The sequence below is a fragment of the Nyctereutes procyonoides genome, unplaced genomic scaffold, assembly GCF_905146905.1.
Source record: "Nyctereutes procyonoides isolate TBG_1078 unplaced genomic scaffold, NYPRO_anot_genome, whole genome shotgun sequence".
Taxonomy (NCBI): Eukaryota; Metazoa; Chordata; class Mammalia; order Carnivora; family Canidae; genus Nyctereutes; species Nyctereutes procyonoides.
This window is the reverse complement of record NW_026575152.1, coordinates 837,395-851,114: the sequence shown is the minus strand read 5'-3', so window position 1 is coordinate 851,114 and position 13,720 is coordinate 837,395. Positions and strand designations below refer to the sequence as shown.

General features: G+C 34.6%; 1 protein-coding gene across 1 annotated transcript in view; it reads left to right on the top strand.

The window, feature by feature from the left end:
* The window catches only part of GRID2 (glutamate ionotropic receptor delta type subunit 2), a 1,428,782-nt gene that overhangs the window by 901,059 nt on the left and 514,003 nt on the right, over positions 1-13,720 (top strand). Inside the window, exons 6-7 of the mRNA XM_055313240.1 lie at positions 2,718-2,891; positions 10,761-10,922. Coding sequence (XP_055169215.1) covers positions 2,718-2,891; positions 10,761-10,922 — 336 coding nt within the window. The remainder of the gene's footprint in view (positions 1-2,717; positions 2,892-10,760; positions 10,923-13,720) is intronic.

Sequence of the window (13,720 nt, the reverse complement as noted above, 5' to 3'; positions counted from 1 at the left end):
TTTAAAAAATAAATAAATAAAATAAAATTCAGAAAATTTCAGTACATCTTTGAAGAAATTAGCATAATTTGGTGGTACTGGAGGCTGGGGAGAGTGAGTGTTTGAATTTGTAATTTATGTAGTTATTTTAAAAATCTTTTTTATACAGTTTACACATTTTTTTCAAGTTCAGATTATTAAAACGATGTAGATTTAATAGATTATAGAATAGTTTCATATTTTATTATAGAAGTTTACTTATGTTTTGTTTTTTTAATAGATTAAGTATTGATTTGACTTTCAGTGTTTACATAACATTGCATCTGCCACTCTTGAAATGCACCTTTTGAAATGCAGAAGTAAAGTTCTGTAAATATAAAATAGCTGCCTAATCAAGTTTTCATATCACTATCAAACTATTTTTTGAGATCAAGTGTCAAAACTAAAACTGCAAGTGAATTTTTTGAGACAGACTGTCTGTTAACTTTATTTGGAATGGCAGATTCTTTCCTCCCAGAAAATTACTTCCTTTTCCCCAAATAATAATAGGCAAATATATTCAATTTAAATTGGCATTTCCTCAGATATAGTTTAGTCGTTTAGACACCTGAGAGCTTCAGCTTTCGAAACGTATAAAAGGTAACCATCCTTTTTTTGTGGGCTTGAAAATAGTCCCCTTAAAGACTTTGGCTCATGATACATTTCTTTATCATTCCTTATAGAATCATCAGGGTGTTCAATACTAGAATAATACATCTTTATAGCTTTAATTTCTATCATTAATGACTATTAATTTAAATAATTCTCATAAGGAAGTATGGATTTCTTGTATAATTACTTTGGAGAGAATTTTTTTATAACATTTATAAATTCACACCATGAATAAAGAATATTTTGAATGAAGGTCTTGGAATTTCTCTGATTTTATTTATAAAATAAGAATCACAGTATCTGAATTAAAATGTAGTTTTCAGCAGAAAATAAGACAATTGGTGACATGCTTACTATTTTGTCAGATATATAATAGAGAGTTAATGTAAGTCTATGTACTGATGTGCTGATTTGTAGTTCATATGTGTGGAGCAGGTACAGATGGTGCTGATGGACAAAATGTTGGTATAGCTTAGCATTAACTAAAGAAAAAGACCACACATATAACAAAACTTAGTTATCATTATGAGAAAAGTGGTAGGATCTCTGTCTTTTAAATGAAAACTCCTGTCTGTACAACATGGAATTTAAGAAAAAGAAGGAAATAAAAGTAAAGACAAGGAATAGCAATATTAATTACTTTTAACAAATTTCTGGTTAAACTTAAGGCTTGAAATGCAGTTGATGAGACACTGTTTAATTCTGCTTTGTGAGTAGATGATAGAGAATTACAAAGTGACCTGCTTTTTGCCAGATAATGTTTCTGGTGACTAGTGAAATGACATAGACTAAAGAAAAAAGACAGCGTTTTAAATGAGAAAAATCATTTTTTTTACGGTACATTAAGGATTAATTGACTAGAAATCCAGGATATTATACTGGATACAGCTGATGGCAGGTGTTATTTTATTTTCAGTAAATCTATATTTTGTAAAGATCAAAAATAAAGAATGACTTTTAAAGATCATATGTGCTTTAAGTGAGAATAATATGTAATTGATCTAGAAAGGAAAAGAAGACACTCTATACCTGTAGATGGTCTTTTTTCTTTTTCATTATTCTGTAATAGTTCTTTGAATCAAAACCAAGAAATGCTCACTGCAGTCCAAAATTTATCTTGTGTCAAATCTTTTATTTCTGCTACTGTAAGAATCTATTGAAACCAATAATATGTTAATTGCAAAGGCTTCATTGATTTAAGATGTTCCAAATAGACACTATGAAGCACAAACTGCTTTAGTAAATGCTACCTTAAAACCCAAATTTATTCTGGCCATTTCTATTCAAATTCCAGTTAGAACAGATGTTATATTATGAAAATATTATTTCATTTTTATTACTTCTATATCCACGATTGAGCCAAGTCTTAAAATTTAAGTCTGGAGTTGGGAGATGGGAGGTAAAGGAAGTAGAAAATATGTTTTTTGAGTTTGACACATACTCATATGCAAAATAACATCAATTTGGATAAAGAACATTGAGATTTTTTTTCATTTGCTTATCCTGGTTTACATTTATATCAATAAAAAAGTTTTATCTTTATGAACACTTTGTTTAATGTTCTTTAACAAGAGAAATGTATGAATTGACACCAGTAGTTCTAAGAAATAACGGAAATATTTTATTTTTAATGTCCTCTTGCTTTCTCAACTTGCTTTATTTAAAAACCTCATGTTTCATTCCTTGGAACAAAACATATTACACTCACATTGCAGCCATCTCCTGGGTACTCAGAGTACCTGAAATCCCCTTTTTCATGACCTTTGTCAATGTTTAGACAACTATTTTTCTAAAATGTTCAACATAACACACTACAAAATTAACATAAATAAGATGCATTTAAGACAGTTTCTCCATTTAGGATTATGTAGGCATTAATGTATATAATTTAAAGCACTAACAACACCTACAAATGAGTTGATCATTTTAATGAACATGTACTTTTTCATTTCAATATGTACTAAGCACTAAGCAAATGCATTACAGTAATGAATACATTAGCACTTACAGATAACAGCTCATTAATAGTTTTGTGTTTCTGTTACTGTATTAAAGCACTTCTAATTCTTTCATTTCTTATCTTATAGGAAATAAATGATGTGGATGTTCAGGAACTTGTACGAAGGTCAATTGGAAGGTTAACAATCATCCGGCAGACATTTCCAGTCCCCCAGAATATAAGTCAGCGATGTTTCCGTGGCAACCATCGAATATCTTCAACATTGTGTGATCCAAAGGATCCATTTGCTCAGAATATGGAGGTATAGTCTAAGTGCTACAGTATTTCTTTCAAGGTGCTTCATTGGCCAATTATAGAGAGAGCTCTTAACAGTTGCATTAAATTCAGAATGATACATATTTGCATTTTCTGAACTATTCTCTTCCCCTAGAAATTTAGTAAGTCTGATGCAGGAGTGCTAAGATTTTGTCTTTGATCTTTTTGATCTCATTATAGAAAAATATATACTCTTTTAATAAAAATGTAATAGGTAAATGTTATTTCCTTCTCAGCAAGTAGATCCATAGCCTTTACCATGGTAGGATTTGCGATTGCTATTCTTTTTTTTTTTTTTGTACGATTTTATTCATGTATCCATAAGAGACACACACAGAGAGAAAGAGAGAGAGGCACAGAGACACTGGCAGAGGAAGAAGCAGGCTCCATTCAGGGAGCCCAACGTGGGACTCGATCCTGGGTCTCCAGAATCAGGCCCTGGGCTGAAGGCGGCACTAAACTATTAAGCCACCCAGGCTGCCCAACGACTGATATTCCTTACTGCCAAATTCCAAATTACTAAATTTACTTGACTTTTGTGGCATAACAAGGACATAGACATTTATTCTTTTTTTTAATTGGTCTACAGTTTGAAGACATTCATCAAAAATTACTTAGAAATGCAAAAGATACTGTAGTCCTACATAGTCCTATCCAAATCAGGTGGGATATAATGGGATATAATTGAAACCTTTACTATTCAGAATGCAGCAAAGAATTTCAAAGTATATAAATAAAATCTCTGAGCAGCAAAATAGAGAACATCAAGTCCCTGCTTATAAGGAGGTTCTTTAAATATTCACCTGGAACCTATGATATCTTTTTTCTTAAGGGAAATCAATCAGATTTAGTTTTATTTAGTTTTATTTCCCTTGCACTAGAAATCTCAATACATCAATTTGAATGGGGTATTACAAAGGCAGGCACATTGGCAACAGTTGGAAGCCATAAGGAGCACTTTCTGAGCAAGACAAGGACAGGAAAAAATACATTAATCAGATATACTAATTCAAATATCCCATCAATGTGGGACTTTTCCTATAAAAACAACTCTGTGTCATAAAATAGTTCCTAAGGGTATAATTGTAGTATGCTGCTAGCATTATTAGTTAGTATTTAAACAATAACTCTGAGGTAGCAACAAAGATTAAAGTAATGGTCAATTTCAGAAATCAGAAAAATATATATATTTTAGGAAGCCATTCCTTCAAAATGTTTTGTGTCAAAAATATTTTAGTGCTTAGATATGCTCAGTTTGAAAGGTTTAGAAATATAACCCAAAGAGAACTAGTCCATCCCCAATAATACTAGATAAATAAGGTCATTTTTTAAAATGACTTCTTTTGAAAGACTTCTGCATATTTTTCCTATCTTTGATCAGCTTTGGATTTTTTTAGATGAATTATTATTTACCTAAATGCTTATTTGTACTTATTACCATTGTAAGGAGCAGCATATCTTTTTTAAAAAAATATTTTATTTATTTATTTGACAGAGAGAGAGAGAGAGAGTGAGAGAGAGAGCACCAGCAGGGGAGCGGTAGGCAGAGGGAGAAGGAGAAGCAGGCTCCCTGATGAGCAGGGAACCTGATGTGGGGCTCAATCCCAAGACCCCAGGATCATGACTCAAGCTGAAGGCAGATGCTTAACCGACTGAGCAAACCTGGTGCCCCAAGAGCAGCATATCTTTACCAGGTAGCTAGCTCCAGAACCATTGCCCACAGAACTTTGTGCTCCCAACTAGGCTATAGGCTCTTTTAGACTAGGTCTCCTTCAGGACCTGGTATCATAAAGTCCATAAAGTACACGTCTCTCTCTATTTACTACATCACACCTACCATACTGTTTTGCAATTTCATGAATATTTGTGGTTTTGAATGTAGTTAAGGAGAAAGCAATGGTTACTTTGAAACCTAGACAAGGTATGTTTAAATTCTAATGCCAGTCTTACAGATATGCTTATTATGACCCATCTTTTCATTTTAATTGGTCATGAGCATGCTTGATATGAAAAATGGAGAATCCTAAGTGGAGAAAAACATGGAAGAATTTTGATTAAGAAAATTTTGAAATATTAAGGGCTATCCCTGTAAAAGGAAGTTGTAGGAAATGTACAAATTGGGAAAGCAGAAAGTAACTACACGGTATTTTTTTTTAAAGATTTTATTTATTTATTCATGAGAGACACAGAAAGAGACACAGAGACACAGGCAGAGGGAAAAGCAGGCTCCATGCAGGAAGACTCCAGGATCGCACCCTGGGCCAAAGGCAGATATTCAACCTGCTGAGTCACCCATGTGTCCCAACTACATGGTATTTTAAAGCACATCCACCCAAAAGCCTAATCCTTCGGATTCAGTTAATGAGTTTCTTTAAATCAGGGAATAAGTATTTTATTTATTTATCTTCATATCCCCAGGCCTATATGATGAATTAAGGATATACAGGAACCACCACTCCTCTTATCCCACACCTTCATCTTACTCCCATCAAATCCACAGATGGAAGAAAATAAGAAAATTTACTTTCTCTTTGAGGATTTGTTGCATAATAACTTCCATCGTCTACATGATAGATTTTGACAAAATATTCGATATTAAAAAAAAACTGACAGAAACTTTTATATGTGGAGATTTATATAACTAAAAATAGAAATGCAGGGCTGTTGAATTCAAGATGTTCCACTAAACGCAGACCATTTGATATAGAGCCTTATCTTATTGAAAATTTTATCTCATGGAAGTTAGAGGAAGCAACAAGAATAATAAGAATAATATGCATTAAAAATGTGGGAGTAGAGGATTCCTTCAGAGAAATAATCTTCTTAACTTGGATCCCATAAAAAAAAAAAAACTGCAAGTAAATATGACCACAGACAGACTTTTATCAGCAGGGTACTATTAAAAATAACTCAGAAAAGTAAAAGTATGAAAATATGACTCAAGTGAGCTCTAAAAATAGAGACCCAACTATTAAATAGAAACCCAAACTACAAAATCACAATAATCAGCACTACAAAGAGGGTATAGTAAGCCTACGTAGAGGTCTCTGGGCTGTTATTTAATTTAATGTACATAGAAAGAGAAGATTTAGAAAGAACAAAAGCAAATTTTCCAAATCTTTAGATTGGTGTCAGAAAAACAAAAATCAGGAGTGAGTTGAAGTTGCAAAATAAATGTTGAAGACAACTTTTAGCTCTAGAAACAATGTTTTTACAATACATGAAGCAAAGAAGAGGAGCCATTCACTGCTTGGTGAAACTAATGTTGGCTTGGCTGCTAGTGAGAAAACAGAAAGGTTTAATTTTTTTTTTTTCTGCTTCTGTTGTCTTCATCTAAGAACACTTGTTTTCAAGTTGGAAAAGCTGGAGTAAAAGTTATTTTAAAAAAATAAACCACTGGTTTATAAGGAGCAAGTGTTTGGAGATAGTAAAAGTATGCCTTACTGCTTTAAAAATGAGGCCTAAATAATAGTTAGAATAGTAAATGAAGCTATAGATCTGATCATGATTTAGAAATACTACAGAAATACTTGAGAAGACTAAAGACATGACATTGATATTGTTCCGAGTTTTAAAGGGAAAGAAAAAATATTTTGATAGACTTTTATACTCTAAATGTTGATATTTGGATAAACTGTAGAGTATGTTATTAAATATATGGTTTGGGATATCTTGCATACTGATTTTCATGTAGTATTTGACAAATTTTCTTATGGGATCCTTATAGGAAGGCATTAAAAAAATCGAGATAGATTGATGTCACACAAATATTTTCAATAAAAGATCCCTAAGAATAGAAGATATTCTACTAGAAATAAACACTCTATTTTCAGATTAAAAAAAAAGAAAAAGAAGAAAACCTCAAAATAGATGAAAGTCTCATTATCCTAAAGTTATAACTTATGAGTTTCTTTAAAATTAAAAGTACTATTTCAAATAATTTACCACTTTATTTTCCAAATCTTTTTGTAAACTCGATATGCCTAGAACATAGCACAGATATATTTTTTAGCTTTAAGTACTTCTAATATCCATAACATCTTTTACCTTCAATTTTGGAAATAATGGAACTAAAAGAATGTTCAACCATATTGATAAATTTTCTATTCTTGAAGTGCAAGGAACTCTCTATGGTGGCATCCCAAAATACTATTCTTGGACGTTACATTTTCAATGTTTTTTTAAAATTTTTATTTATTTATGATAGTCACACACAGAGAGAGAGAGAGGCAGAGACACAGGCAGAGGGAGAAGCAGGCTCCATGCACCGGGAGCCCGATGTGGGATTCGATTCCGGGTCTCCAGGATCGCGCCCTGGGCCAAAGGCAGGCGCCAAACCGCTGCGCCACCCAGGGATCCCGACGTTACATTTTCAAATGTTTTCCATTATATAAATAAAAGTGAATGAACTATGCCTATCATATTTGTAAATGAAATAAAGCTAGGAGAGAAAGCTTATGCTGTGTTATATAATCAGGATCCAAATTATTAATATTCATTAACTAATAAACCTAAAAGTTGAAATTTCAAAGAGATAAAGTATAAGTTCAAAACCATTACTGGAAGTCTGGGTGGATAAGACCTGGTTTGACAGCTGTTTAAGGTTATTAAGATGAAGGCAAATTTTGCTTGAACATAGCACAAGTCCTATTTGTTCTAAACCATTTTAATGTAATCTTGGTCTCCGTATCAGAGCATTTTGCGGAGATTAAGAGAGATAACCCCTTATACTACTCTGTCCTAGTCAGATCACATCTGCAATAATGTGTTTGTTATGAGTTCTAAACTCTAAACAGAAACATCAAAAAAACAAGAGAAAGAAGAAAAAAATGCTGAGATGATGAGCAGTGTAGAAATTATACCAAATGATGAACAATGGAAGGAAAGAGGACATTTCAGGGTGATGGGTGCTGTGAAATATTAGAAGGCTGTCATATAAAAGAGACGGGTGCTGGTGGCTCAGTTAAGTCAGAAAACAAGCATAGTCACAGTAAGATAGAGAGAAATGATTGGTCAGATGGTGGGAAAATGGAGTTTAAGATGTTAGAGGAGGTATGTGTTTGTTTCCAGTAAATAGTCATCTGTGTTGGTTGTAGCTAGAATAGAAGTTAAAATTATCTCTGTAGAAATTGCAGTGACATTTTTTTTAATCCTGAGAGATAGTTTAGAAGCACTGCGAGAGAGGAGCCAAAGACTTCATGAATACAGAGTGACCAAGAGAACAGTAGGTGATGGCAGGTCGGTACTATAGCATAGGAAAGAGCACAAACCTCAGAACTGAATAGGCACTTCCCTGAGAAAGAAGTAATAGGAGGGGTAACAGAAGTCTCAGAGAATGTCATCACCCCCTTTTGAATCCATAGTTTGGAATGTAGGCAAATGAAGAGAGGCAGTCATTTGTCGAAAACACCGATCACATATCAAGTACAAGGCACTCACGTTTAGGAGACCCATGGGTGCTCAAGATAGATACTTCAAAGTTTGCAAAAGACGCTGAGCCGTGGCAGTGTTAAGACTTGGATGGAACTCAAGTTGCCAGGTTTCTCATATCTTGACTCCTGTCAAACATAACCTGATGTCAAACCTGACTTTCTTGTCTTTGTCTTCTTTTATTTGACAACTATTTATCAGAAACTAAATGTGTACTAGGCTCTAGGCTAAGCCAGGAGGAAATAAACAAGGGAAACAAAAGTACAAAGGGAAACATTGGGGGATCCCTGGGTGGCGCAGCGGTTTGGCGCCTGCCTTTGGCCCAGGGCGTGATCCTGGAGACCCGGGATCGAATCCCACGTCGGGCTCCCGGTGCATGGAGCCTGCTTCTCCCTCTGCCTGTGTCTCTGCCTCTCTCTCTCTCTCTCTGTGACTATCATAAATAAAATAAAAATATTAAAAAAAAAAAAAAAAAAAAAACAAAGGGAAACATTGGGACACTATGAGCCCCTATCCAGAAGGAACTCCTATTTATATTCCAGATATAAAAAACAAATCTTAGCATTATGATACGTTGTAATTGAGGGTTGTAACATGAACGTTAGGAGAGATAAAGAAGACTGCCAGATTAGCCTGGAAACAAGTAGAGTCCTGAGAAGTTGTTCAGTGTAGGATTCACCTAACTTGTGACCTGTGAATTAAATATTAGAAGTTAGCTAGTCAGAAAAAGGTAAAGAGACATCAAAGAGTGCCACCCCAACCATTTCATATACACACTTAAAGCAATCAGTCTCAGAGGAAGAAGCCAAAGAGAGCTAGAGAGATAAGAACAAGAAAGTTTGAGGCAGTGAAGCAAGCATAGGTTGAAAGAGGCCAGATTATTGCAGATTATTCAGAAAATGTCCAAATGTCTTCCTTTTGGCTCTTCACAGTCTAATTCAAACTGAATTTTGATTCCTCAACTACTTTTATCTTCAAGTCTTCTTTCATTGCAGATTTAGCCATGCCCTCTAGTCTCTCTGACAGGGTGGGTACAGGGAGGTGCAGGGAGGTGAAGGTGAGAATAGCCTGCCCTAATATTTCCTTATAAAGAACAAACTGGTATTTCACATAGTGCACGAGAGTATGCAATGTCTCCTTAAAGAAAGGCCTGCCTTCCCCAAGTACTATGCATATATAATGATGCTTAACAAACACAAATGATTAAGATTCACCCAACAATGAAAGAAAACTCAGAAGGCACTGTTAGGAAGCGCTTACTTACAGTTTTTCATAACATTAAACTGTCATCCCAGTAGTTGAAATTTAGTGGCAATCTGTGATGTGGGCAGACAATTTCGTAAGATTCCTTGGTAATTAATTATAAGCAAATGGCAATCAACATATTATTCCCTTTGTTTTCAAGAAAAAAACTATGCTAATAAGATACTTTTCAAAATCTGAAGAAATTTAAATACTTTAAGATGGATTTAACTTTCATAGTTGCATTCACTTCTCTTTTTTTTTTTTTTTACTTTGTGTTTTATTTTTCCTTCAGAGAAGTAAAAATACAACATTTAAAATCTTTTATTGACTTTGGACATCTCTTAGTGTTTATATTTTCTAAATAATTTCTAATTTCTTTGAAAAATAAACACCTTCTACAATTGACAATATGGGTAGAACTTCTGGCAGGAGTTAAGTGTAAGAGTGCAATAGAGCATAGCTGAAATTTTCATGATTCATTTTTTTAGATTTATATATAATGACATGATTACTTTGGAAGAAGAAAGCATTAATATAACATATATTCACAAACAGTTAGTAGTTTGTAGTCTTTGTCATGTTAATGAATTGCGATGCCTGTGTATACTTAGATAATTTTGTATAGATCCTTGATATTTGTAACGTTTATGAATGGTGCTGTGTTCTCTCATTTTTTCACCACAAATCCCTATAGACATGCATATAGACACAGCTGGCCGCTTCCTTTTTCTTGTACCTTATGACATTCATTTTATGTAAGATCGAGTTGATATTTCTCCATCTGAATAATCAGAATGCAAAAACTTGACATCTTCAGAAAATGTATTATTCAGTTGGCCCTTCCAATCTGAAGCCCTTAGATCCTTACCTCTTCAGAGAGAAGGGCCAGTGATTTTCTAAGGTCTGACACTAACAGCCTCACCTCCGTCGAAACTTTTCTTTTTCATCTCCTCTTTCACACCTAAATAAGCTGAAAAAGCAATTGATGCATACAATCAGACAAGACTTCATTGTCAATGGCAAAATTGCTCAGGAAATGAAAAAAAGAAACTTTTTGCTTAATAAATAAGCCAGTAAACCAGCCATCTCTGATATGAATGGCAGACAAGCTGATGATTTTCTCCTATTCTCAATGGTTGGCATCCATGATTCTAATGATCACCATCTAATGTCTTTTCAGATTTCAAACCTTTACATATATGACACGGTGCTTTTGCTTGCTAATGCTTTTCATAAGAAACTGGAGGACCGAAAATGGCACAGCATGGCAAGTCTGTCGTGTATCAGAAAGAACTCCAAGCCCTGGCAGGGAGGGCGCTCCATGCTTGAGACCATCAAGAAGGTAACTTATGACTAACGTCTCACTCTCCTGAATTTTCACATAAAGGGGATATAATAAGTCTTTTTTTTTTTTTTTTTTTTTTTTTTTACAATTTTTACTTCTTTATTCATGAGAGACACACACACACAGAGAGAGAAGCAGAGACACAGTCAGAGAGCAAAGCAGGCTCCCTGTGGGGGAGCCCGATGCAGGACTCAATCCCAGGATCTTGGGATCATGCCCTGAGCCTAAGGCAGACGCTCAACTACTGAGCCACCCAGATATCCCAATCAGTCATGTTTTGATGAACTATTTTTTTAAAAGGATGTTTCTCATCACCAGTGTTATCAGTTCAAAGTACAGAAATGAAATATTAACAGAAACAAGGTCAGAAAGCCCTTACTTACTTGCTGGGAAATTGTATGCAAGTATGAAGTTAGTGGTTGAAATATATTAAATTGCCTCGGTTATAACATTAGGATTAGAGATACTCAAATTATTTTGGTACCAGACACAAAGTACAAATAGTTGTGGTTTTCTTTTTCTTTAATATCCACCATTAACTGAAAAAAATAAATTCAAGTCTTCACTGTGTTTTGATTACATGATACATGGTAAGATATTAGAGGAGATGATCTTTAATTTATCCTATAATAAAGATATAATTCATAAACAGTTAATATTTGGCAGCATTCGTGAACTATTTGAGATATTTGGTGCATTCTTCTTCTTCACTGTCAGTGTGGTGTTTAGCCTGGCTGTGACCCGCTTTGGCTGAGCTACATGTTCCATTCCCGGGAGGCACTTTATGCTGTTTAGCTCCTCTCAACGGTATAAACATTCTGCAGTTTATTAGCCTCTTTGTCATGTCATCCTTGCTGGCATTTTCCGTTTGTCTCACACAGCTTCTTGGATTTAAAATGAAATGATTAATAAAACAAACAAATTTCTCCTGTACCCTTTACACAAAGAAGACAGACATTTGGAAGTTTATGCTCCTTATTTTACCCATCCTTTTTCTCTCTGATGTGTTCACCTTTCTCTCCTGAAACAAAAAGAGAAACAGGCAAATGAAATATGAATGTATTTAGAGAAGCCAGAGAAAAATTTAAAAATTTATCCTTAGAAGTGAACTAGATGTACAAAAAGACTAGAAGTGGAAGAAAGAAATGTTGCAAATGGAGAATAGCCTGGATCTTTCTCTTAGTATATTTCCTATTTTTAAAAGAATCACTTTAATGAGAATTTAGGCTCTTATCAACAGAAGTGCTTGAGAATTAAATGCATTGAATATATTGACAGAGTAAGATATTCCAACTAACAAATGAATAAGTCAAATCTAAACTCAAAATGTTGCCAAGATCTCCCTATCTGCCTATGTAGAGATTTGGCAGGTTTGAATCCAAGGGAAGTTGTTGAACATGATTCTGAGCCTGCCAATTTATTAATTTGTGGTTTGGCTAAGATGCTGGAACCTGAATATATTCATTCTTCTGAAGGTTTCTCACAAAGACAGGATAATAGTTTGGGAGGTTGTTTAGGAGATACTTATTTAGTGAAAGTATTAGTGGGAGGGAAAGAGAGATACCATAATATGTAGGTGGTTCTCATGGGCCAATTCAATATACAAAATGATAAAAAAGTTGCAGTTGGAAAATGTATAATCAAAACAATAACAATATAATAATTGTGACATTTACTTGGGGGCAAATATTTATGTATTTGTCCAAGTAAGCTTTCAGGCCAGTAACACTTTTTAAAGGAATATATCCATTCTATGTATTTAGAGACTAAGTTTGAATTATGTATATCATTGCATATATTCAGTTTCCTAATTTTTTAAGTAAACTCTGGGCCCAATGTGGAGCTTGAACTCATAATCCCAAGACCAAGAATAACATGCTCAATTTCATTATTTTTGTCTCACATTTCAAATTTACTTTTTAAAAAATGGAGTTATTTTTTTGCCCAACTATATCATATGAATACATATAATACATATGCCTCATATGAATGTCTCATATGCCTCATATGAATGTTTTGGTCATCCCATTCAGATATCAAGGTTGATAATACTATACACACCAAGAAATTTTGAAAGAAAGATTACTACTCATATAGGATCTGTCAGGAGGGTAGAGTGGGCTCAGGGATGTCCAGGCTGGCCTTGGCCAAGCAGTGAGAGTGGGCCGGGTCTTCCTAGTGGCTAGGAGGTGGGACTGGAAAACATTATGTTTACTTGGGCTAGAGATTTTCAAGGCTTATATTTCCTACTGCTGTCAGGGAAGGGGGTATAGGATGAAATTTTTTTTAACAACATGCCCAGATGGGGGGCTAATGAGGAAAAGGAAGCCCAAGGTATAGAAAGAAATCAACAGCTATATTTCTTTTTTTTTTAATTTTTATTTATTTATTTATGATAGTCACAGAGAGAAAGAGAGAGAGGCAGAGACACAGGCAGAGGGAGAAGCAGGCTCCATGTACCGGGAGCCCGATGTGGGATTCGATCCCGGGTCTCCAGGATCGCGCCCTGGGCCAAAGGCAGGCGCCAAACCGCTGCGCCACCCAGGGATCCCCAACAGCTATATTTCTTACTGGTATCAGAGAAGGAGGTGCAGGATGAGCTTTCTTGATCAACATGTCCAGATGTGGTATCAAAGGGTCAAGGGAGACCAAACTTAGAAACAAAGCAGCAACCAAACATCACAAATGAGGTCAGGCTCTTTATTACAATGGGAACATTCTAGTGATAAAAATTTTAATTACATTCAAGTAACCAGCGCATGTCTATATTAAGGGCATGCTATATATACTTTGCA